The sequence below is a fragment of the Schistocerca nitens genome, chromosome 7, assembly GCF_023898315.1.
Source record: "Schistocerca nitens isolate TAMUIC-IGC-003100 chromosome 7, iqSchNite1.1, whole genome shotgun sequence".
NCBI classification, from domain to species: Eukaryota; Metazoa; Arthropoda; class Insecta; order Orthoptera; family Acrididae; genus Schistocerca; species Schistocerca nitens.
Genome location: NC_064620.1, coordinates 173,190,833 through 173,217,447, shown reverse-complemented (window position 1 = coordinate 173,217,447; position 26,615 = coordinate 173,190,833). Strand labels below are relative to the sequence as shown.

Here is a 26,615-nt window from a genome sequence, read left to right as displayed (position 1 = left end):
CTCTGCAGCTGAGTACGCTTGCCCAGTATGGTGCAGATCTACACATACAAAGAAAGTTGATGTTGCTCTGAATGAGACATGTCGTATCACTACGGGTTGTCTAAGAGCCACACCTGTGGAAAAACTGTACTGCTTATCCGGCATAGCCCCCCCGGACATCCGAAGAGATACAGCAGCACGGAGTGAAATGAAGAAGGCATTAACATCCGAAGCCCACCCACTACATGGCCACCAACTGGCACAGCAAAGACTTGTTTTTAGAAAGAGCTTCCTTCACAGTACAGAACCACTCGCTGACACTCCACATCAACACCGGGAGAAGAGATTGCAGGTCAGATGCCAGCATCTGGAGGAGTGGCTGATCCCGCAAGAAGTAGTTCCCCCAGGCCACACAGAGAAATGGTCCACATGGAAATCACTCAACCGCCTGCGTTCTTCTGTCACAAGATCCAAGAGTAATCTGGAGGGGTGGGGCTTCCAGGTGGACTCTCTCCAGCGTGACTGCGGAGCTGCCGTGCAGGCATCAACACATCTACTACAATGCACATTACCTCCAACTGTGTACACCATTGAGGACCTCGTAAACGCTACACAAAGTGCACTGGACGTTGCCAATTTTTGGGCATCCACTGTATAGATTAAAATTACCTTATGTTTGACAACACAATCTGTGTCTAATCATTTATTTCATTCTTGACTAGTTTAATTTATAAACCATAATGTATGTATGTATGTAGTAATGTATCTAATATTGTTTTTTTTTCGTTTGCTTCTGACACGATAAATAAATAAAATAACATGGAAACTAATTACCGTACAAGAACATAACTTGGTAGCATTAATGTCAAGGACATGGGGAAGAGAGATAATGCAGAATCAATTCAATTGAAACACTTTTAATGTGCTGCTACAGTACACCATACCATTACATACCAGTACCATTACTGGTGACGGTGATGGAGGCTGTTATGAAAAGCTTGCGATATTATTCAAATCTGATATGGCAAGTTAACAGAACTTTTGATCCATGTGAGTAAAATTATTGTGTAAAATCGATAGTGCAGCTTCTTGCAGAAGTCTCTTCAGGGCCTTCGGAGTCTTTCACTTACATATCAACATATTTACTCCCTAATAGTATTTGTTGTCCATAATAGGGGTAATTTTACTTGTTCAGTGAAATGAACTTGCAAAATACTGGAAGGAAATGGAATTTCACATTCTGATTGAAAGTCTTTAAGAGGTTGCTGCAAGACATCAGGCAGCAAACTGAAAATCTTAAGATATTAATAAAATACAAAGTAAAAAAAATTATTTTATTAGCCTCTCCTTCTATAATTACAATTAAACGTAATGTTCTTACTCAAGGATGCATATGATAGTTAACACTAAGGTTCAAATTAACAGGGTTTTAATGTTACCATTATATGTAGGGCTGCCAGTACTCATTGTAAAATTCTGAAATGCTTTGTACAAGGTATGAGAGAAACAGCACTTGAATAAAAAAAACCATTTCTAGCTTTCAGGGTCATTACTTCCTTCCTCTGGGAAGATGAATATGTTTTGTGACTGGAAATGAGGGGAAGATCACTTAGACCACTCGTATCGAACACTTATGTGACACATTCATGAGTACTGCTCCAAAGTTTGACATCCATGTCAGATTTAAGCAACACATTGAAGCAACTCAGAGGCTGGATGCTAGATAGTTTACCAGTAGTTTCAAACTATGTGCGAGTATTATTTTGCATAACACTATTGAGAAAATTTAGAAGGCATGAGAAATCAGGGCTCGGATGATAGACAGCCTTTCTTCCCTCTCTCTATTTGCGAGTGGAACGGTACCATTTGGTTGCTTGTGTAGTATGTATATACATAAAAATACGGAAGAAAATTGTGACTGCCTACTACATTAAGAAGTAATAGTTGAACTAACCTAAAGCTTCGTGATTTACTTCAAATGTTTTGTCCCACTGACACACTCTGACAATCAGTGACTTCCATCTATAGCAGTCTTACAATTTGGAGATGTCAGTATTGCTTCGATCTATTAATATTCCCTCATTGAGCTCTTTCTATTTTAAGATCACATAAACTGGATTTTTGAGAAACTACATACAGGAAGATGTGATTGGCATATAGCTGTTTGTTTACAGAAAAACAACGATCAAAATTTAGGCATATCGGTAACGCACACAGGGCAAGAGCACATATCTGGGCAAGAGCACTATACTGGATTTCGCCCCCTTTTCCCTAGAAACCTTGACTGGAGTAATAAATTTATTTGTAGCATAGTCTGAGGTCTACATTAGGTTGAAAAGCGATAATTTCGTTGACAGTTGTGGAACACAGCGAATGAGAAATAAAGGTTGTGGTAACCGACAGACGTGTGTCTTTGCCTAATATTTGTTTGTGGCATATTTAAATGCACTTTCCCACATTTAACGCATTTCTCATAATAAAAAAAATAAAACTACTAGGTCATCCCCAAAAAACATATATTAGAAAATGAACAAGCATCCGACGTGTTTTGATGTATATTACGTACAGATATCGTACACAAACTGGAAAAATGCAATGGGCGTTCCACTACGCATCCTTTACCATATTTGATTCGTTTTTCCGCATTTGCTACTGCTGGTATGGGTTCAAAGACAAATTCGTGCTGCAAACGTCTCAGTGGTAGTTAGCCTACATTAGTAAGCAGCAGTTAATGCGTTAAAAACATTTAGACACATTGTCCGCAATGCGTAATATGTGTTATGCTATAAATCACTCTGCCTTTCGACCAATAATTTGTAAAGAGTTGGTTTCAATCAATCACGTACGGCTCTAATATGTAACCTTGACTACGCTGCGGATTTATCATGTCACCATAATACAGATTATTCGCATTTAAACCTTCTTTCTACATTTTATTCTGTTAACGGAAGCTTCATTCAAACAATCTGGATTGATTTGACATTCCAAAACAACAGCTGAAGCCTGAAGGCAAGTCTGTATAAACACTGTAGCCAACGTGTGACGTCACTTACGTCAACGGAGTTGTTTACAGGTCTAGTCACCAGGCAGCGCTGTCACGCTTTCAGCCTTGTTGATGACGTCATGAAGCGATTCCTCGGGGCCCGCGAGACGCACGTCCTCGCGGCCCGTACGCAACACGCGCGCCTGCGATCGCAATGCACTCTTCGCGCTCGCGACGGCGTCTAGCGGCCCGTACGCAAATTGTGCGATTACTGTCGCAGGTCGACCCTTAATCTAAGTAAGAGTTAAATGAGTGGGCGTATTTTGGCTTGTGCTAAATTCCTGAGGGCCGAAAAAGCACGAAATTTATGAACCTTTTCATTTTTTCGCTTATAGCTCCAAACCAATATATTCTACAAAAAAGTTTCCATAACACCAGAATGAAAGAGCATAGTTTCGCGTAGAATGACCTAGTTATGTTTTAAAAACGGTTCAACCGTTAAGCCATAATCGATCGTCAAAGATTGACACTTTTTACTAATTTGAAATATTTCAAGTTTTTGACTGTGATCTTCTGAAGTAAATCGTTGCAACACTAGTTGATATTGTGTGAATCAAGGCAGGCAAGTTTATATGAAGTGCGATAAGTATGTGCAAATCACCAATGTCCAGCTTTTCCTCCAGTGATTGTGGTTTTATGAACCAAAGCTGGTAGATGAATAAGGTTGTGTTGGTGCAGCTGGTGGTTTGCAGTGCTTTATTTCAAGCACTTGACAGCTGTAGACTGTTGCTTCAAGCAAATTATTTTGCCAGTTCAGCGGAAAAGTTATTTTTGCTCAGTTTCCAACGCCTGTGACTCAAAAGTAGCTACTCCAAGTGAGAAGTGTCATGCATGAAAGTTACAGAGCATCAATTTCTGCGTAAAAAGATCTGAATTTTAAAACTCCCTCGCCCCTTTGCAAAGATACAATTTAAAATGTGAAAGTACTATAGCGCTAAAAAAGAAACACGCATGATGTTGTGACTGACAATTCGCAATTTTTCACAAACACAACTTTTATTGATGTAAGGTCACAAGGTTGATGACTGAACAACAAACGAAAGGTGACAATAACGATGACAGTAAAAGTCTCCTAATTGAGGCAAACAAAAGTTTTCTAATTTTCCAGAAAGGTTCGTGGTAACACACACACCGACTAGTAAGGGTCCAATTCCACGACGAAGACGTAATCTTCAACAGTCGGAGTACACGAGGTCGGCATCTGGAGTGAACTGTACTTCGGGACTGGTTCTGTTTCCTAAATAGCTGTCTCCAGCCAATCAGGTTTTGGCTTAGTGATACTTCCTGCAGGCTGTGGCTCGAGCTCCTGCTGCAGGAAGTAGTGCTCGGAATGTCTGTTTCGATTATCTTGTATGTAAACAGCCGGTGTTTACCATGATACTTTTGGTACGCCTTGGGCATAGACAATCTTGTCCTCTGTGGTGTGATATGGGTTGCCGGCCCTCAGGGGCTACCTTGGCTCCGGTATAACACACGGAAACGTGGATGTGTTGAGTTTTGTTAAAATTTTATTATTTCTAAATATTTTTATCAGTTAAGGAGATTAGATGAACTTCATTTATTCCTTCATCAATTTTTGAAATTTTTTAAACTAACGATATTGTGTACAACTAAAAAATACCTCTCCTGCAAAATTCTGTAAACGGTGTTTGTTGAGTTTCATTAAAATCGTCCTCAGTTATTCGAAGCTTTTGAAGATACCTCGAATTTTTGAATTATCGAGAGTCGACTGTATCCTGATGTCGCAAGGAAATAAAAAGATAATTGGTCAGCCACAACATTACCTGCATGGCCAATGTAACTTATTCTCAAGTGCTACTTGCTGTTAGCTGGCTTTTGATGCCTCACCGGCGGAGCTGTTCTCGACGACGGAGCCCCAGTAGACGGGCTGCGGGAAGACGGGCGCGTTGTCGTTGACATCTGAGACCGCCACGTGGATGTCAGTGTAGCCCACCTGCCCTTGGCCAGCCTCGTCCTGAGCGAAAGCCGTGAAGCGCCAGTGCGGACGTCCATCCGGCGGGTCGCGGTCCAACGCCTGCAGGGTAAAAAACATCCAATGTTTCTCCTGGAATTTTTTAGGGCTATGAATGGAAAAGAAAATCTGTTAGATGGCGATCAGTTTGCCTCCGGGAAAGGCAAAGCAACCAGAGAGGCAGTTCCGATGTTGCGGTTGATAATGGAAACAAGACTGAAGCAAATCAACACACGTTCATCGGATTTGTCGACCGGCGGTAAGCATTCGACAATGTAAAATGGCGCAAGAAAAATAGCAATAAGCTATACGGAAAGACGGGTAATGTACAAGAACCAAGAGGGACTAATAAGAGTAGAAGAAATGAAGTGTTCGGATTAAAAAGGGTGTAAGGCAGGGTTGTATTATTTGACCCCTACTGTCTAATCTATGTGTCGAAGAAGCAATGAGAGAAATAAAAGAAAGGTTCAAGGGTGGAGTTAAAAGTCAAGATGAAAGGTGTAACACACCCCACCCGTTGCTTGTCAGATTTTTTGCGTGTGTTCGCCCCTGACAAACAACTTACAGAGAAATGGGGAGTGGAACTGTACGCAAAAATGGATAACGCTAGATTTAAATGTGGCCCTGTCACCCCTAATTAATCTGCGGTGGTAGTGTTGACGATAAATCACACATATTTTTGCCTCAAACATGAACGATCACGAACACTTAGGGTGTTCAATGACATCAAACACATACACAAAAACAAAATAAAGCAAAGCGGTAAATTCAGTATCATCTACTGAAAGTAAAGGGTCTACTGAATCACAATAATTTTATTATAACCTTCAGATCAATGATGAATAAAACACAATGAACAATTCACAAATTATCTTCCTAACTGGCATTGGCAGTGAACTGTGTTAAAATAGGTCCAAGCCGCGATCTCTCATAACTTGGCTGACCGACTGACATCGACACAAAATGTAAAATATGAAGAACCACAACATCCCAAAGTATCGTGAAACCTCTGTGGAAACAGCAATTGCACGTGATCCAACTATTTAACGTTACTCCTAAGCACAGGCCGAAGCGGGAGCGATCTCACCGCAATATTCCTGTTGCAGCGGCGGTCTCCGACGGCGACGGCGCGGCTGTGCGGTTGGCGTGTGACGTCTCGGAAAGTACGCTCATACAATAGTCAGACAACAGACCGCTGTCCGTAAACTTCTCTATTTGCAACAATCTTCCCGGCAACAAAGAGCTGGATTGGCTAACGTCCTCTCAGAGCGAAAGACCAAGACGGGAGACGACTTGGCTAACGTCCTCTCAGTACGAGAGCCCATAACATAAGACCTCTACAGAGAGTCGAGCAAGATCGCTCTTCACCTTTGTTTTCCCACCTCAACTTTTAGCGAGCGAATCACATCACTAGAAGCTCTCAAAATACACAGTTTGCCAGTGCCGACCAATGTACGGCCTGGGAATAGAACTCTTTTCCTTAATTCTTCCCTTTCTAAAAAAATTTCACAAGTAAACTCCGCCAACACCGGCTGCGAAGAACCACGGCTGTGAGCAATAACACGTTTACTGGAATTTTTCTCCTAAGAGACCACTCGAGATTTTCCCGGCAAGATTCCCTGTCGTAGCAAACACAGACTCCTGCATTGAAAGATTTTGTTATTCGGAACTTCTGGTCTGCCCCACTTGAGTTACTCGAAGACGTAAAATTAGTGAGACATAGGGTAGAGCACGCGCAGGAAAGCCCGTCCAACTATCCACTGCTCTGTTTTGGTAAACACTTGAACACCCGCAGCCGCGCATCCCTAAGAGGCTGGCGGCAGCTGTGGTCTCTCTAAACGGGTTACACAACTTCCCCAGTTCACGATTCATGCCGTTAGGCTGTGGCCTTCGGTGGCTAGCCGGGGAGGTAGCCGAACTCTGTCTCGCATACTGCATCTCCGCAAAATCGCGTAATTCTCGCTGTATTACCTAGCCAAGTGCTGATGATGCATTTCCACATAGATTTCCTACACCGTAATTTAGAGTATTACTCCAACAAACAACAACTACTTATCTACAACGCGATTGCACCGCTGTCAGTCGTTTTTATTGACTTAAAGTGCTCGCAAAGTGATTACAGTCACGTTAAATGGACTCATGTAAGGTGCAAGACCGTTGCCACATTACAAAGGGTATCATCAACAAAATTCGCTATGACATTGCTATCCTCAGTAAAAGTGAAGAAGAACTACAGGATGTGTTGAACGGAATGAACAGTTTAATGAATATAAATACGGGTTGAGAGTAAATCGAAGGAAAATGAAGGTAATGAGAAGAAGTAGAAATGAGAACAGTGAGAAACTTGGCTTTAGAAATGGTGATCGTCAAGTAGATGAAGTTAAGGAATTCTGCTACCTAGGTAGCAAAATAACCCATAATGGACCGAGCAAGGAGGACCTAAAGCATACTAGCGCTAGCAAAAAGGGAATTCATGGCTAAGAGAAGTCTGCTAGTAGCAAACATAGGTCTTGAGAAAGAAATTTCTGAGAATGTACATTTCGAGCATAGTACTATATGGTAATGAGGCATGGGCTGTGGGAAAACAGGAAAAGAAGATAATGGAAGTCTTTGAGATGTGGTGCTATAGAAGAATGTTGAAAATTAGATGGAATGATAAGGTAAGGAATGTGAAGGCTCTGCACAGAATCGGGGAAGAAGGAATACATGGAAAACACTGAAAAGAAGAAGGAACAGGATGTTAAGACATCAGGCAATAACTTCCGTGGTACTAGGTGGAGCCGTAGAGGGCAAAAAGTGTTGAGGAAGACACAACTGGAATTCGTCAAACAAATAATTAAAATGTTGGCACAGGAGAGGAATTCGTGGCGGGAAAACTGATGAAAAAAAAATGCCATAGACTAGCGCATTACTGTTATTTATTTCATGAGAAACACTACAAAAACACAAATAATTATAGTTTTTTTAATAAAGTTAATAAATTTGCGGTATGAGTCTGCGACCATCATGAATAATTAATGAACAGAAACGCCTAGACCGCTAAATAAAATGTCTTCATTCATTACGATGTTTCGACATGTGTCATCATCAGATAACTGCAACTAAGATGAGATGAACATATATCTCTGAATAATTTTTAAATTAGTTGATGCCACGATTATATATAGATTTTAATAATGCCACTGAACCTTGTCTGGAGGCTCAGAATTTTTTGGCGAGTGAACCTTCTAAATTGTTTTTAATTTTTTTTAATTTTTGGAGCTTGATGTTTTATAACAAATGCCTGTCAATCTTTATGTTTCTTTCATCTTAATTGCAGGTATCTGATGACGGCAGATATCGGAACGTTGTAATAAATAATTTTATTTAACGATCTAGATGGTTTTATTCATAAAATAATATCTTTATTCCTACACGGGTATTAAAACTATGAAAGAGCTAAATGTTGTAGCCTCCTGGAAAGTTAAAATAGTTCACCGTTTTTCAGAACATTTTTATTGATATATTAAGAATTTTACAAACTTAATCCAACATTTTCAAGTTAATACAGTGCAATACGTTTGTGTACAGTATTGGCATAAAATGGTTTTTTGAAAAAAAAAAGTCGGTCACATGTTCTGTGAAATGATTAATCTAAGAGTAAGAAATAAAAAAGATTAGAAAAACTTTTGACAATTCTTGAATGATATTCGAAATCATTTACAGCAAATGAGGTGTCAATCAATAATTTAAAGTTCAGCGTTTTACATAGAGGAGGAGGAGATTAGGGTTTAACGTCCCGTCGACAACGAGGTCATTAGAGACGGAGCGCAAGCTCGGGTGAGGGAAGGATGGGGAAGGAAATCGGCCGTGCCCTTTCAAAGGAACCATCCCGGCATTTGCCTGAAGCGATTTAGGGAAATCACGGAAAACCTAAATCAGGATGGCCGGAGACGGGATTGAACCGTCGTCCTCCCGAATGAGAGTCCAGTGTGCTAACCACGTTTTTTAAATATTACGAAAGGATATTTGTCTGGAGGATTACGGGAGGATTATGAAGACTGAAGTCTGCTGTTATGTGGCATCATTCAGAGGTGTCTAAAATCTTTCTATAATCTGTTTTATTTCTTAATTTTAGAAAAATGATTTCACAAAACCATTTGACTGATTTTTCAAAATTTTGTATTTCACCGTTTTTTGACAGTTAAATACCATAGCAATGTAAATCTTTATGCACAAAATTGCTAGGCCTCGAAGAGATGAACTTTTTGACACTTCATGTACATGGCTAGCAGCAATTTTTTGTGAAATATTTCAATATTCCTTCAAATCACTAAGTTTTTCTTAATTACTCTTATAATTTTTTTTGCACTTCCTGCTCAGTATGATCATTTGCCCATCGCCCAATCATTGTTTGGGAATGAAAATTAGGATAAAAAATTTTCTGTCTAATAACTAATTCAGTTTTTCTTAATTAACTGATTACTTTCAAGCATTCAGATTTTCATTGCAAAACTGGACCTCACTCTGGCCAATGTGATACCCCATTTGTCCATTTCCCACTCTTCGTTTGTCTATGAAAATTCGTACAAAAATCCACTGCGTTATTTCTAGGGAGTCTTGTTCTCGCTCCGCTCAAACGTACCAAAAGGAATGCCAGCACGTGATGAGAACTATCTATGAAAATGTGCGGAAGGCGAACAAACGACTGCTTTTTATTGGTGGAATGCTTATAAGGCGTAACAAGTGAACTAAAAAGTCTGCTTACAATATGCTTGTCCGTCCTCGAGTATTGCTACGTGGTATGGTATCCTTAACAGATACGATTGACGGAGGACATCGGAAAAGATCAAAGACTGGTAGATCGTTTTCTATTATCACAAAACAGGGGAGAGCGACTTGGGATACCAGTCATTAAAACAAAGGCGTTTTTCTTTGCGGTGAGATCTCTTCACTAAATTACAACCACTAACAGTCTCTTCCGAATGTTAAAATATTTCACTGAATCCTGCTACTTAGGTAGAAACCAATAGAACCCCGGGGTTGTTCTAAAAGGCGGTCAAGGGAGGGGGGGGCGGGGGGAAAGGCTAATGGCGGGGGGAGGGAGGATTGGGGGAATGTAATATCACTTAGCAGAAGGAGAGTTGGGGTCCTCCACCGACAAAAAATTTGGTATTGCCTAGAGAAGTTTTTGGTATTGAATATGGCTGCTTGGTTCAGTGACCGTTTATAAATTAAAATTGAAACAAATGAGCCCTCGGTCACAATTTTTTAGCCTTAGTAACCAGGTTTCAACACTTCTAAGAGTGCCTTCATCAGAGTTTAGACATTTAAAGTGGTCTATAACATAATTAAAATGGGTCAGTGATTTTACCTGCATCGAGATGACTGGGTGTTGTGTCGTCTTCATGATCATCATTCATCCCCATTATGGTCGGAGGAAGGCAATGGCAAGTCACCTCCGCTAGGACCTTGCCTAATACGGCGGTGTGGGTTTCCCGCATCGTCCCCTACGTTCCTCGGAGTATGGGACCTCATCATCATTATCATCATCATCATCATCATCATCATCATCATCATCATCATCATCATCATCATAAAGAAGTGTAAGTACTAACGATACAAGACAGAGATAGTACTTACATGTCACGTATAAAATAAAAAACAGGCCAGGAGGGCTTTAGTCACAAAATATTTAAAAGGAATGTGTGAAGGCGAGCCTCTAAGGGCTGCTCATACGTGTACAGCCACAGTCCGTTGCAACCCCAAGACCCTGAGTATTTAAAGACTAGATCTCCCATTTATAAAACAACTTCCATCATCAGATTACTTTACAAATGAGTTAATGAGTTATGTGAATAAAAATGAGATGTCTTGCGTGGTTTTAGGGTGTATGTAAATTGTATGTGAATAAACTTTGTTGATTCTAATATGCCTAAATGTCTCTCGGCTTTTCCGTTCGGGCTAGATTTATCTAGTTTTCACACTGATACGTAAGATACAGCCCCGTTATTGTAAGACTGAGGTGGGACACTGTCCATCACTCTGCACCATGGCGATGTTACAGCCGGTCAGACAAGAGAAACGTTATCAGATTCGGAGGGATGTAACGAGCTGTTACTATTATAAATAGAAAATATGGACTTTTTAACTGCGGAATTTATGCCAGCACGTGATGAAACACGAGGAGGAGCCTTGATTTCCCGAAAACGGATGGGGTACTTCTTCGTTGTGTGGGTGAGCCTGATTTTCAGACTGGTATTGCCGAGGATTTAGGAGTCTACCATATAACAGTACGTAAAGCAGTGAACAATGTTACGGATCGGGCAGTTTTAAATGCTCACGACTGGATTCTGTTCCTGTCTAAAATGGAAGAAATTAATGCGGCGTAGGTAGAATGGTAAGAAATATTTCAACTGGCAACTACTGTGGGGACTTCGGATTGCACCCAAACAGAAATTAGAAAACAAGCATTACGTGTTGATGAATACAACAATCGCAAATGTTATGCTTCTATTAATGTGGAGATCACCGTTGATGTTGGTGAAAAATTTACTAGCATAAGTGCAGAATGGCCTGGTAGCGTACATGACGGCAGATTAAGGAGATGTAGCCTCGTTAGAAATACAATTTCAGTGTACAACGGGGATGCTTGCTTTCTTGGTGATTCAGGATATGTAATCTCCATGGTTAGTCACTCCACTGAAGCTAGCAAGAGACGCCGCTCAGTGATGATTCCATTTGGCCTACGCCAGAGAAAGAGCAATAGCGGAGAGGACCTTTGATCAATGGAAGCAACAATTTCCGGTCATCAGTAACTGTGTAAGACTTCCTTTAGAGAGAGTCCTCAAACTAATAAAAACGTGTGCTGCACTATATAATATTTCCAACCACCTGAAAGATCACTTTCAGTATCATTTGGGGGACAGGAAAGATGCAGAAGAAGAAGGAGACGACGACGAAAGTGAAGTCTGATGAAGACCAGCGTACCAAGAGGCAATTGGAAAGCAGTGGAAGGAAGGTTCGTGGTGAGCAATAGCGGTAGCAAATGTCAGAGTTTATTTACGCGTTTTTTCTTGGTTGAATTGTGTACTATTCAGATGTCATAAGCAACATACAGGGTGTTACAAAAAGGTACGGCCAAACTTTCAGGAAACATTCCTCACACACAAAGAAAGAAAATATGTTATGTGGACATGTGTCCGGAAACGCTTACTTTCCATGTTAGAGCTCATTTTATTACTTCTCTTCAAATCACATTAATCATGGAATGGAAACACACAGCAACAGAACAAACCAGTGTGACTTCAAACACTTTGTTACAGAAAATGTTCAAAATGTCCTCCGTTAGCGAGGAAACATGCATCCACCCTCCGTCGCATGGAATCCCTGATGCGCTGATGCAGCCCTGGAGAATGGCATATTGTATCACAGCCGTCCACAATACGAGCACGAAGAGTCTCTACATTTGGTACCGGGGTTGCGTAGACAAGAGCTTTCCAATGCCCCCATAAATGAAAGTCAAGAGGGTTGAGGTCAGGAGAGCGTGGAGGCCATGGAATTGGTCCGCCTCTACCAATCCATCGGTCACCGAATCTGTTGTTGAGAAGCGTACGAACACTTCGACTGAAATGTGCAGGAGCTCCATCGTGCATGAACCACATGTTGTGTCGTATTTGTAAAGGCACATATTCTAGCAGCACAGGTAGACTATCCCGTATGAAATCATGATAACGTGCTCCATTGAGCGTAGGTGGAAGAACATGGGGCCCATTCAAGACATCACCAACAATGCCTACCCAAACGTTCACAGAAAATCTGTGTTGATGACGTGATTGCACAATTGCGTGCGGATGCTCGTCAGCCCACACATGTTGATGGCGAAAATTTACAATTTGATCACATTGGAATGAAGCCTCATCCGTAAAGAGAACATTTGCACTGAAATGAGGATTGACACATTGTTGGATGAACCATTCGGAGAAGTGTACCCGTGGAGGCCAATCAGCCGCTGATAATGCCTGCACACGCTGTACATGATACGGAAACAACTGGTTCTCCCGTAGCACTCTCCATACAGTGACGTGGTCAACGTTACCTTGTACAGCAGCAACTTCTCTGACGCTGACATTAGGGTTATCGTCAACTGCACGAAGAATTGCCTCGTCCATTGCAGGTGTCCTCGTCGTTCTAGGTCTTCCCCAGTCGCGAGTCATAGGCTGGAATGTTCCGTGTTCCCTAAGACGCCGATCAATTGCTTCGAACGTCTTCCTGTCGGGACACCTTCGTTCTGGCAATCTGTCTCGATACAAACGTACCGCGCCACGGCTATTACCCCGTGCTAATCCATACATTAAATGGGCATCTGCCAACTCCACATTTGTAAACATTGCACTGACTGCAAAACCACGTTCGTGATGAACGCTAACCTGTTGACGCTACATACTGATGTGCTTGATGCAATGTAGAGCAATGAGTCGCATGTCAACACAAGCACCGAAGTCAACATTACCTTCCTTGAATTGGGCCAACTGGCGGTGAATCGAGGAAGTACAGTACATACTGACGAAACTAAAATGAGCTTTAACATGGAAATTAAGCGCTTCCGGACACATGTCCACATAACATCTTTTCTTTATTTGTGTGTGAGGAATGTTTCCTGAAAGTTTGGCCGTACCTTTTTGTAACACCCTGTATAAGCAATATAATTATAGTTGAAAGTCACCTAATTACAAGAGAGCAAAAAAAAAAAAAAATATAGAAATTGTATTTTATTTCTTCCTTAAGACAATAAAGAAAGGACTAGGAAGGATATGGTAATATGAAAGTTTAACAATACAATATTTATGTTTCATATCAATAACTCTTTTGAATGGATTTGTCCTGTGCAGTTTTTCGAGCTTTCCCTTTTCGTTTCCAATTTGAAGGTTCTGTAATTCCAACTGTTTCAACAGTACGAGTATCTGAAGTTACGGTAAAGACAAGACTTGTGTTTATTCAGTTTCATATGTTGCAATGATTCTCACTCCAGGTCGAATATATGTTGACGTTGTCGGTTTTGTTGTCCAAGGAGCAACAACTGGGAAGATACCTGCGGATGACACTTCCTTCTCATCTTCATTTGTGTAGCAGTCTGTAGCAGCGTTTGATACGTACCTGACATCAACCGAAATAGCTCCCGTTATCTTTCTGAAAACAGGATTATCTTCCTGGGAGAGTAATGCCAATAAATCATTCTCCCAATCTTTAAGTTTAATCAGTTTATTTCCTTCACATAAATTTTCTTTTTTATTTGACTCTTCATATTAGTGAACAGTTCATAAGCTGTGCATCACTATAAGGTTTGCCAGTCCCGTGAGTGTATTCCGGTTGAACAGTATTCTATGCATTCTTCTTTTCTGACACTATCTTCGGTATTCTAAATTTTTTTAACACAGTCATATGCTCAGATATAAGTTCACGAACAGCGCTTTGTTAACTGTGGTCTTGTCGGCATCTTCACGTTCACTGGAAGACAAGTCGATAACCAGTTCTTAAACTAACAGCACGTCACGATCCTCTACATGCAACTAACGTTTGTTATGAGGACAATGGATCGAGAGGTAAGGGGGCTGCTGTGATTTGCCGCAAACAGGCGAACGATGATTGCTAGTGAAAAATAAGATGTATCTTGCCTTTGTATATTCCCTTGTACGAAGGTAACCCCAAAAGTAAGGTCTCGTATTTTTTTATAAGTACATAGACATGTTTATTTCTACAATGGCTTACATCAGTTTACAGCTTGAACATTTATCTGTTTTTCGACATAATCACCATTTCTGTCGATGCATTTTTGTAGACGCTGTCTCAGTTTTTGCATGCCCATGTCTTACCAGCTCGCCGCCATACTGGTCAGAAAGTTATGAACCTCTTCTTTCACCTCGTCGTCGGAGTTGAATCGCTTTCCGGCCAAATGTTCTTTTAACCTAGGGAACAGGTGATAGTCTCTGGGCGCCAAGTCAGGAATATAGGGTGGGTGGGTGATTATGTTCCGCTGAAACTGTTGCAGGAGAGCAACAGTTTGCCGAGCGATGTGTGAGCGAGCGTTGTCATGGAGAATGTGTACGCCATTGCTCAACATTCCTCTTCTCCGGTTCTGGATTGCCTGTTTAAGTTTTTCCAGAGTCTCACAGTACCTGTCAGCGTTAATTGTGGTCCCAGTGGGCATAAAGTCGACCAACAATACCCCTTACCGATCCCAAAAAACAGTTGTCATGACTTTATGAGCAGACTGTGTTTGTTTGAATTTCCGCGGCTTTAGCGAAGAAGGATGCCGCCAATGGCGTGAATGTTGCTTGGTCTCAGGTGTAAAGTGGTATGCCCAGGTTTCGTCACCCGTAACAATTGAGTCCAGAAAGTTGTCCTGTCGGGCTGCAAGGTGGTGAAGAAATGCGCGGGAAGCATCAACTCGTTGCCGCATGTGGTCCTCAGTCAGCATGCGTGGCACCCATCTTGCGCACGCCTTCCAGTAGTTCAATGTTTCCGTCAAAATTCTGTGAGCGGTGCTTCGGGAAACCTCAGGAACCAACGTGCAGAGATCATCCAGGGTGATCCGCCGATCTTCACGCATGCTTTGCTCAGCCTTCAACACTCTCTCCTCAGAAATTGACGGTCTCCCGCTCGTTTGTTCGTCGTGAATTTCGGTCCGACCAGATGCAAACTCTCTACACTACTTACGATCATTTTTCACATCCATGCACGACTCACCACAAACTTCCGCCAATTGCCGATGGATTTTAATCGGCCCAGTGCCCTTTGCGTTCAAAAACCGGATAACTGCGCGCAATGCGCACTTGGCGGTAACATCCAACGGGAGCTCCATTCTCAACGGCTGCCAAGCGAAGACTGAGCGCCTCAGCGCGGCGTGCCCATGTTTACGCACAGCGCGTGATGCACTCTTCATAACAGTGTGACCAACTGCCACACAAACAGAGTTCTGTACTTATAAAAAAATAGGAGACCTTACTTCTCGAATTACCCTCGTACAATCAACTTGTATTTTTCGACTGAGCCAATATATCTACCTAGGCGTAGCTTCCAATTATTCACTTCACACATAGCCGGCGCTAACTCCAGGCCCTACAGACTACTAAGTAGACTCTATGTTTTATTTGCATCACTCATCATGGTAAATATTTGACGTTAAGCATGTGACTGAGAAAATCTTAGAAAATGTTTCAATTTGTGTTTAAATTTTGTTGGAAGCCGCTAAATTATCAAACGCTGGATAAATAAGTCTCGATAATTAGGGCTCCGTTTTGACCAAAAGCTCAATATCTATGAAGTCATATTTCCTGAACTATGTGTCATGCAATGATGTAATTTTGGAAGTATATCCAGTAGTGTATGCGGATACTATCTGCAAAATTTGTTGCGAACAGCTTCAGTAGTATAAAAGTTATAAATTAAAACATCATTCCTGATGAAGTTTTACTGTGTAAACAGCGAAAACGCATTCAGAATGAATTTTCACTCTGCAGCGGAGTGTGCGTTGATGTGAAATTTCCTTGTAGATTAAAACTGTGTGACATACAGGGACTCAAACCCGGGAACATTGCCTTTCGCAGAAAAATGTTTAACCGACCTTTTTTCCCTCCTGTTTTTCGATCTGTTTCATTGTCTTTATATCACCCGTGGTTCGTTCTGGATGTCACATGAAATCTTTCACATTCTATCGATGAGAACTTCACTCACTGTTTTTATTACGCGGAGTGTCCAATCCACTGACCCAAGACGCTGAGCTACCGTGCCGGCCATACCAGCTGAGCTATCCAAGCACAACTCACAACATGTCATCCACAGCTTCATCTGTATCAGTACCTCAATTCCTTCCTTCCAAACTACATAGGAGTTCTCTTGAGTAACGTGCAGGACTAGCACTCCTGGGAGAAAGCTAGTGCGGAAACATGGCTTAGTGACGGGCTGTGGGACTATTCCCAGGATGAATTTTCACTCGGTAGCGGAGTGTGAACTGATATGAAACGTCCTGTTACGTTAAAACTGTATGCCAGTCCGAGAATCGAACCCGGTACCTTTTCCTTTCGTAACAGCGCGCGTCCGCTGAGGAATGAAAACTCATTCTGGAAACAATCCTCCAGGCTGTTGCCAAGCCGTCTCCATAATGTGCTCTGTTCCAGGAATGCTAGTCCTACAAGTTAACGCCCGGGGGGGGGGGGGGGGGGGGGAGGAGATGAGGTACTGGCGGACGCAAAGCTCTGGGGACGGGTTATTTTATTACGGAAATAACTATGTGAGATACTGTGCTGTGTGTAGGAACAAAAGATTTTACTCCTTGCATAAGAAAAGCGAACATTATTATTGCATTATCTCTGATTTTTATTATTTCTGTTGTTGAATGTAATGTTAATGACTCCGATTTTGTTCTTGCTCTGATAAAGACGAAGATAATAGCAATTATTACGTATTACAATTCGATAGTAAAAGTTGTATTCACGGAAGAAATTAGCGAGTGCTCATCTTTGACAAATAATTAGGTGAGAATCAAATGTAAATATTACTCTTTCTAGTTACTTTAATTACTATAGAAAATTTCAGTAGACTCCACTGGCGTGGAGTTGGAGAGACGCTCGGGAAATTGGCCAACGAACTTGCAAATAAACACGGCGACTTTCAACGGATTCACGAACACGCGACAAGAAATCTGCTACAGATCTTTACCAATGTATTACCACACGGCAAAACACATATAAAGCGAGTTTGGTTCAAAATGGTTCAAGTGGCTCTGAGCACTATGGGACTTAACATCTATGGTCATCAGTCCCCTAGAACTTAGAACTACTTAAACCTAACTAACCTAAGGACATCACACAACACCCAGTCGTCACGAGGCAGAGAAAATCCCTGACCCCGCCGGTAATCGAACCCGGGAACCCGGGCGTGGGAAGCGAGAACGCTACCGCACGACCACGAGCTGCGGACTAAAGCGAGTTGAAATACACCATTTGAGAAACAAGAATACGTGCTAATCTTATCTATAAAACAATAAAATACAATAAAAATAGCAATGTATCATGCCTCTGACTGAACATGCTGAGCTACAATATAACGACAAGCAGATAGAAGAAGTTGACAACGTTAAATTCTCGAGATTACAGGCTGATCGTAAATTGAACCAGGAGTAGCAAGCCACAGGAGTATTGCAGCGTCTAAACAAACCTGCATTTGCTATGCGAATATTGTCAGGCATGGGTGATATAAAAATAAAAAAGCTAGCATACTATCCTTACTTTAATTCCGTAATGTCACATGGGATTATTTTCTGGGGTAACTCATCAAGCCAAGCTAAAGTTTTCCGAGCCAAAAAAGTACAATACGAATTATTTGTGGTGTGAACTCAAGAACGCCCTGAAGAGGACTGTTTAAGGAACTGGAGCTACTAACTACTGCTTCCCAATAAATTTATTGCTTAATATCTGTCAGTAAAAAATATTTCTTTTTCCCCGAACGAACAGCTCACTTCATGGAATAAATACTAAAAATAAGAATAACTTTCACAAAGACTTAAAATCATTTACTTTGGTTCAGAAAGGTGTCCACTATTCAGCAGTACACATTTTCAATAACTTGCCAGCAGCCATAAAAGGTTTAACTAACAATAAAGTTCAGTTTGAGAAAAGTCTAAAGGATTTGTTGGTGGCCAACTCCTTCTACTTCACTGCTCAACGTACACTCCTGGAAATTGAAATAAGAACACCGTGAATTCATTGTCCCAGGAAGGGGAAACTTTATTGACACATTCCTGGGGTCAGATACATCACATGATCACACTGACAGAACCACAGGCACATAGACACAGGCAACAGAGCATGCACAATGTCGGCACTAGTACAGTGTATATCCACCTTTCGCAGCAATGCAGGCTGCTATTCTCCCATGGAGACGATCGTAGAGATGCTGGATGTAGTCCTGTGGAACGGCTTGCCATGCCATTTCCACCTGGCGCCTCAGTTGGACCAGCGTTCGTGCTGGACGTGCAGACCGCGTGAGACGACGCTTCATCCAGTCCCAAACATGCTCAATGGGGGACAGATCCGGAGATCTTGCTGGCCAGGGTAGTTGACTTACACCTTCTAGAGCACGTTTGGTGGCACGGGATACATGCGGACGTGCATTGTCCTGTTGGAACAGCAAGTTCCCTTGCCGGTCTAGGAATGGTAGAACGATGGGTTCGATGACGGTTTGGATGTACCGTGCACTATTCAGTGTCCCCTCGACGATCACCAGTGGTGTACGGCCAGTGTAGGAGATCGCTCCCCACACCATGATGCCGGGTGTTGGCCCTGTGTGCCTCGGTCGTATGCAGTCCTGATTGTGGCGCTCACCTGCACGGCGCCAAACACGCATACGACCATCATTGGCACCAAGGCAGAAGCGACTCTCATCGCTGAAGACGACACGTCTCCATTCGTCCCTCCATTCACGCCTGTCGCGACACCACTGGAGGCGGGCTGCACGATGTTGGGGCGTGAGCGGAAGACGGCCTAACGGTGTGCGGGACAGTAGCCCAGCTTCATGGAGACGGTTGCGAATGGTCCTCGCCGATACCCCAGGAGCAACAGTGTCCCTAATTTGCTGGGAAGTGGCGGTGCGGTCCCCTACGGCACTGCGTAGGATCCTACGGTCTTGGCGTGCATCCGTGCGTCACTGCGGTCCGGTCCCAGGTCGACGGGCACGTGCACCTTCCGCCGACCACTGGCGACAAAATCGATGTACTGTGGAGACCTCACGCCCCACGTGTTGAGCAATTCGGCGGTACGTCCACCCGGCCTCCCGCATGCCCACTATATGCCCTCGCTCAAAGTCCGTCAACTGCACATACGGTTCACGTCCACGCTGTCGCGGCATGCTACCCGTGTTAAAGACTGCGATGGAGCTCCGTATGCCACGGCAAACTGGCTGACACTGACGGTGGCGGTGCACAAATGCTGCGCAGCTAGCGCCATTCGACGGCCAACACCGCGGTTCCTGGTGTGTCCGCTGTCCCGTGCGTGTGATCATTGCTTGTACAGCCCTCTCGCAGTGTCCGGAGCAAGTATGGTGGGTCTGACACACCGGTGTCAATGTGTTCTTTTTTCCATTTCCAGGAGTGTATTAGCAGAACCGATTCATGCGTGTTTGTTATTAATAATATCACATAATGTGAATATTACGTATCATCTGACTTCTGTACAAATTTTGCCCACTAATGCAATCATAGTAAATACGTGCTGTAAAATGTTTTTTTTATATAATTTTTTTTATTTGATGATGCGTGGCTGCAATAGCATAAGAATTATCACATGCACCTAAGCGAATTCAACATTTAATATTTGCTGACAACTTTTATATCCTTTTAAATGCAAATAAGATTTTCTTTTAGATCGATTCCACATCCACAAGGGCAATTTCATTTGCTAGTTTGCTTTCGAAAAAAATGTGACGATGTCCCTTACTGTTATTCCATCGCGTTCGCGATAAGGATTATTTCGAACGTGTATTCAGGGAAGCTGGCTAGGGAGTGATCCACGATCAATCCTCATGCGACTTATGAAGTCCTAAATTTTTTATTCGCATTCAAAGTATGAAACCTGGCCTTCGAAGGAGTATATGGCTGTATTTGACCATAACAGTACTGGAAGGTACTTTAGGATATCTGCTCTAATTTTGTAAATATTTAATGTGTATTCTTGTTTTCAGACATGTTACACATCCCAGAGGATCTCCTCACTACGGATCAACTGGAACGAAAAGTACATCTAATCTATGGAACGAAGAACCAGACTAAATTGCAAATTTACTTTTTTATTCGCTTGATGACTAGTCTCGGATCGCGACCCATTATCAAATCATCATAAAGAAATCGGAACATTTTTCACGCCTTCGAAAATGCCGTTTTCGACTTTGTTATGGTAATTTGAAAATAACGGCCTTGATACGCCTGGGCATTGAGTCAAACAGAGCTTAGATGGTGCGTACAGGTACAGCTGCCCATGCAGCTTCAACACGATACCACAGTTAATCAAGAGTAGTGACTAGCGTATTGTGACGAGCCAGTTGCTCGGCCACCATTGACCAGATGTTTTCAATTGGTGAGATATCTCGAGAATGTGCTGGCCAGGGCAGCAGTCGAACATTTTCTGTATCCAGAAAGGCCCGTACAGGACGTGCAACATGCGGTCGTGCATTATCCTGCTGAAATGTAGGGTCTCGCAGGGATCGAATTAATTGTAGAGCCACGGGTCGTAACACAACTGAAATGTAACGTCCACTGTTCAAAGTGCCGTCAATGCGAACAAGAGGTGACCGAGACGTGTAACCAATGGCACGCCATACCATCACGCCGGGTGATACGCCAGTATTGCGATGACGACACACGCTTCCAATGTGCGTTCACCGCGATGTCGCCAAACACGAATGCGACCATCCTGATGCTGTAAACAGAACCTGGATTCATCCGAAAACATGACGTTTTGCCATTCGTGCACCCAGGTTCGTCGTTGAGTACACCATGGCAGGCGCTCCTGTCTGTGATGCAGCGTCAAGGGTAACCACAGCCATAGTCTCCGAGCTGATAGTCCATGCTGCTGCAAATGTCGTCTAACTGTTCGTGCAGATGGTTGTTGTCTTGCAAACGTCCCCATCTGTTGACTCAGGGATCGAGACGTGGCTGCACGATCCGTTACAGCCATGCGGATAAGATGCCTGTCATCTCGACTGCTAGTGACAGGAGGCCGTTGGGATCCAGCACGGCGTTCCGTATTACCCTCCTGAACCCACTGATTCCATATTCTGCTAACAGTCATTGGATCTCGACCAATGCAAGCAGCAATGTCGCGATATGATAAACCGCAATGGTGATAGGCTTCAATTCGACCTTTATCAAAGTCGGAAACGTGATGGTACGCATTTCTCCTCCTTACACGAGGCATCACAACAACGTTTCGCCAGGCAACGCCGGTCAACTGCTGTTTGTGTATGAGAAATCGGGAGGAAACTTTCCTCATGTCAGCACGTTGTAGGTGTCGCCACTGGCGCCAACCTTGTGTGAATGCTCTGAAAAGCTAATCATTTGCATATCACAGCATCTTCTTCCTGTCGGCTAAATTTCGCGTCTGTAGCATGTCATCTTCGTGGTGTAGCAATTTTAATGGCCAGTAGTGTAGTTACCGTCTTTCTTCAAGGATCTGCCAGCTCAGGTTTTCTAGCATTTCCGTGACCCACCCATCTCCCCTGATCTTAGAGATAGCTGTTTATGTATACTATACAGGAAAACAACACTATCGCCGGAAGCAATCACTTGCATTGGAATTCATCAATTATAAAGCGAAGCCTATCAAAGACTGTCACATTTTCTTACTCTATGTTGCTCACTGAGCATGCTTCCTTCAGAATTTTATAGATGTGAGTCGATTTACATTTTCTTTGAAGTTCATGAATGTTTTTTTTTTTTTTTTTTTTTTTTTTTTTTGTAAGCGAGGAAAAAGAGTTTATGATCTTTGCTGCTCCAATTTCCTTTATGCTTGTCACTGATACAACATTACTGTCCCCAGCTTGTTATTCACATTACGTTACCACTCGAGACTGACTTTGCTGAAGAACGAAACTGAGCATTATGATAAAAAATCACTAACAAGTGAAGCTTTTTGGTCTTCATTGCCAGAATACAAGCGTAGGACAAACCCGCGAGGGTAACGCCGCGAGAAATGCATGCTTCAACATAAATACGGATTGGACTTGTAATACATATATGCATTCCCTTCACGTGTTTAAGCCAAGTGTTATGCATATTTATGCGATCGGGAATGCTCAGTAGCAACCAGACTACATGTACATTTAACAATTAAGCGTCAGCAAGGAGCATTAGTGACGAAATCATAGGAGGCAATGTTGTGCAACCTTAGTAGGGACAAGATCCGACTAGTCGAGAGTAGGATCTTACAATCTGAAACAGTTTTCAGAGACAAAATTCCGTCACAATGTCCGCAAACGTGACGTCAGATCCGCCTAGCAACAGCGCTCTGAACGCCCATTGGCTGAAAGTTTGGATATATGTATATATGTAGCAAACGAGAGAAGTGTCCTTATTGGCTGAGGGAGAAAGGGGGAGGGTCTCTGTTGCCTTTAGGAAGACAGGGCGAGTTAGTCGCGAAGAGCCACGCAAAACGCACGATCGAGTAACCGGGGAGCTCTAAAAGAACGTCCGCGAGTGCATATTTCAGCTGTTAAACAAGATATAAAGCGAAGTTATTAGTTATCAGAACGCCACGTGTCGTGCGCAGCGTCTATCATTATGTAAAGTCAGAAAACAGATAATGTTTTGCAAACGGTCGAATATAACGTCGTAGCCCAGAGCCGCCATATTGCAAATTCTGATTCTCTGAAGTGTGTGACAAAGCAATTTCTTTATTAAAACAAGTATAGTACAAAAGTTGTTGACAACTGACAACTAGCATCCCTAACACTCCATTTCAGCAGGATCACCAACTACATGGAACCTGGCGACTGAGCGCTACTACGGTGCGACGATGGACTTACCAAAGCAGCAAGACACCAGGTCAGTGATACCGCCCAGAGAAGTACTTCCTTCTCGCTACAATGCCACTGAGGGCGTTGTAGACCGTTGTATTTCATCACGAACGACAGTTGTGAGCGCATTATGTCGGAACTAAGTGAATTCGAATACGGGCAAATTGCTGGTGCTCGTATGGTAGTTCAGAGGATTGTGACGAAAAGTACATGAACGACAGCTGCAAAAGATACTGCAGAACTGTATGTCGCACACGCGCACCCTGTCAGCACCAAAACAACATGAAGGGAGCCCCAGAAGCAGGGAATTTCAGGCCGATCTGGAATTTCAAAATCAGTGATACAAATGCGCTTAACAGAAAAACGTGGTGCCACAAAATAAAGACTATGGTGCAAAGGAAGAAAGTCGTATGAGCTTTGTTTCCACTGTTTCCAACTTCTGTCCGAGTTTAAGTCCCAAGAGTGAAACGTGGCTGAGGTTCGGTGATGATTTGGATAGCCGCATCGTGGTATTCCAGTGGGACCATCTTACTCCAACAAGGTCGGATTACTGCTAAGGATTATGTGGCCGTTTCGGCTGATCGGGCCCATCCCATGGTACAATGTTTGATCTTCAATAGTGGTGCTGACAAGGGAACCTCCCCATCGTACCCCCCTCAGATTTAGTTATAAGTTGGCACAGGGATAGCCCATGAAAAACTGAACACAGATCAATCGAGAAAACAGGAAGAAGTTGTATGGAACTATGAAAAAAATAAGCAAAATATACAAACTGAGTAGTCCGTGTGCCACATATGCCACATCAAGATACGCGTACACTGAGGAGCACCGTGGTCCTGTGGTTACCGTGAGCAGCTAGGGAACGGAAGGTCCCTAGTTCAATACTCCCTCGAGTGAAAAGTTTTAATTTTTTATTTTCAGACAATTATCAAAGTTCATGCACTCAGACATGATCAACTTCGCTCTCCAAAATTCCAGGACATGTTCAGATTTGCTTGGACACATGCAGGATTTGACGGTCTACACACGGAAAAACTTGATAACGTTAAAAACGTATGTTTTGACAGAGCACAGGGAAAACTGTGCGACTGTGAAACTGTTGCATTCATTTGATGCCGTTTATGTGACAAACTCTTACGTTTTCATTACTTTTTTGGGAGTGATTATCACATCCACAAGAAAACCTAAATCGGGCAAGGTAGAAGAATCTTTTTACCCATTCGCCAAGTGTGCAAGTTAGGTGGGTCGACAACATATTCCTGTAATGTGACGCACATGCCGTCACCAGTGTCGTATAGAATATTTCAGACGTGTTTTCCTGTGGAGGAATCGGTTGACCTATGAATTTGCGATCAAATGTTTTCGGTTCCTATTGGAGAGGCACGTCCTTTCGTCTACTAATCGCACGGTTTTGCGGTGCGGTCGCAAAACACAGACACTAAACTTATTACAGTGAACAGAGACGACGATGAATGAACGGTCAGATCGTAACTTTGCGAAAATAAAGTAAGTAAAATTTTTATTCGAGGGAGGACTCGAACCAAGGACCTCTCGTTCCGCAGTTACTCACTCTAGCCACGGGACCACGGCGCTCTTCAGCTTACATACTCCTTGATGTTGCATATCTTACACTTGGACTACTCAGTTTGTATATTTTGTTTATTTTTTCATAGTTCCACACAACTTCTTCCTGTTTTCTCGATTGATCTGTGTTCAGTTTTTCAAGGCCTATCCACTGTGTCAATTTATAATTAAATCTGAGGGGGGTGCGATGTGGAGTTTCCTTGTGAGTTCCAAGAAGGAGAGCCACTGTTTACACAGCTCGCATCGTTCAGAACTGCTTTTATGAGCAAGAGGTTGAATTTTTGCGTCTGCCCTGCCGACCACAGACTCCAGATCTCAAAATTATTCAGCCTTACAGAAGGGCGCGTGGTCGTTATCCACATCCATTATCGTTACCTACCCAGTATTTAGCAGGAGGAATGATATGAGATACCCTTGAAAACCATACGGGGCCCTTCCCAAGAAAACGATGCAGGACCCTTATTTATCTATTCCGAAACTACTGGAAGCTGTTCTGAATGTCAACGTGTCTTCTACACATTATTAGAGAGCTGATAATGTGTTGTGTTTTTGGTGATTCCATATTTTTATCCAACGGCTACAAGAGGTCTGATGTCACAAGAAATGTGTTCATTCGGCTATCTAGAGATGTTAATCAGTATAGTAAAATCGCTCAAAAGAGGAAAGGCCGTTGGACCTGATGGGACACCAGTTCGATTTTACACAGAGTACGCGAAGGAACTTGCCCCCTTCTTGCAGCGGTGTACCGTAGGTCTCTAGAAGAGCGTAGATTGGAAAAGGGCACAGGTCATCCCCGTTTTCAAGTAGGGACATCGAACAGATGTGCAGAACTATAGACTTATATCTCTAGCGTCGATCAGTTGTAGAATTTTGGGACACGTATTATGTTCGAGTATAATGACCTTTCTGGAGACAAGAAATCTATTCTGTAAGAATCAGCATGGGTTTCGAAAAAGACGATCGTGTGAAACCCAGCTCGCGCTATTCGTCCACGAGACAGAGGGGCCATAGACACGGGTTCCCAGGTATATGTCGTGTTTCTTGACTTCCGCAAGGCGTTTGATACAGTTCCCCACAGTCATTTAATGAACAAAGTAAGAGCATATGGACTATCAGACCAATTGTGTGATTGGATTGAAGAGTTCCTAGATAACAGAACGCAGCATGTCATTCGCAATGGAGAGAAGCCTTCCGAAGTAAGAGTGATTTCAGGTGTGCCGCAAGAGAGTGTCGTAGGACCGTTGCTATTCACAACATATATAAATGACCTTGTGGATAACATCGGAAATTCACTGAGGCATTTTGCGGATGATGCTGTAGTATATCGAGAGGTTGTAACAATGGAAAATTGTACTGAAATGCAGGAGGATCTGCAGTGAATTGACGCATGGTGCAGGGAATGGCAACTGAATCTCAATGTAGAGAAGTGTAATGTGCTGCGAATACATAGAGAGAAAGATCCTTTATCATTTAGCTACAATATAGGAGGTCAGC

The 26,615-nt window shown here is 42.7% G+C and overlaps 1 protein-coding gene across 1 annotated transcript in view; it reads right to left on the bottom strand.

Annotated features, from left to right (window-relative positions):
- Positions 1-26,615, bottom strand: part of LOC126195523 (neural-cadherin-like) — a 390,552-nt gene that overhangs the window by 230,955 nt on the left and 132,982 nt on the right. The window contains exon 5 of the mRNA XM_049934150.1: positions 4,871-5,057. Coding sequence (XP_049790107.1) covers positions 4,871-5,057 — 187 coding nt within the window. The remainder of the gene's footprint in view (positions 1-4,870; positions 5,058-26,615) is intronic.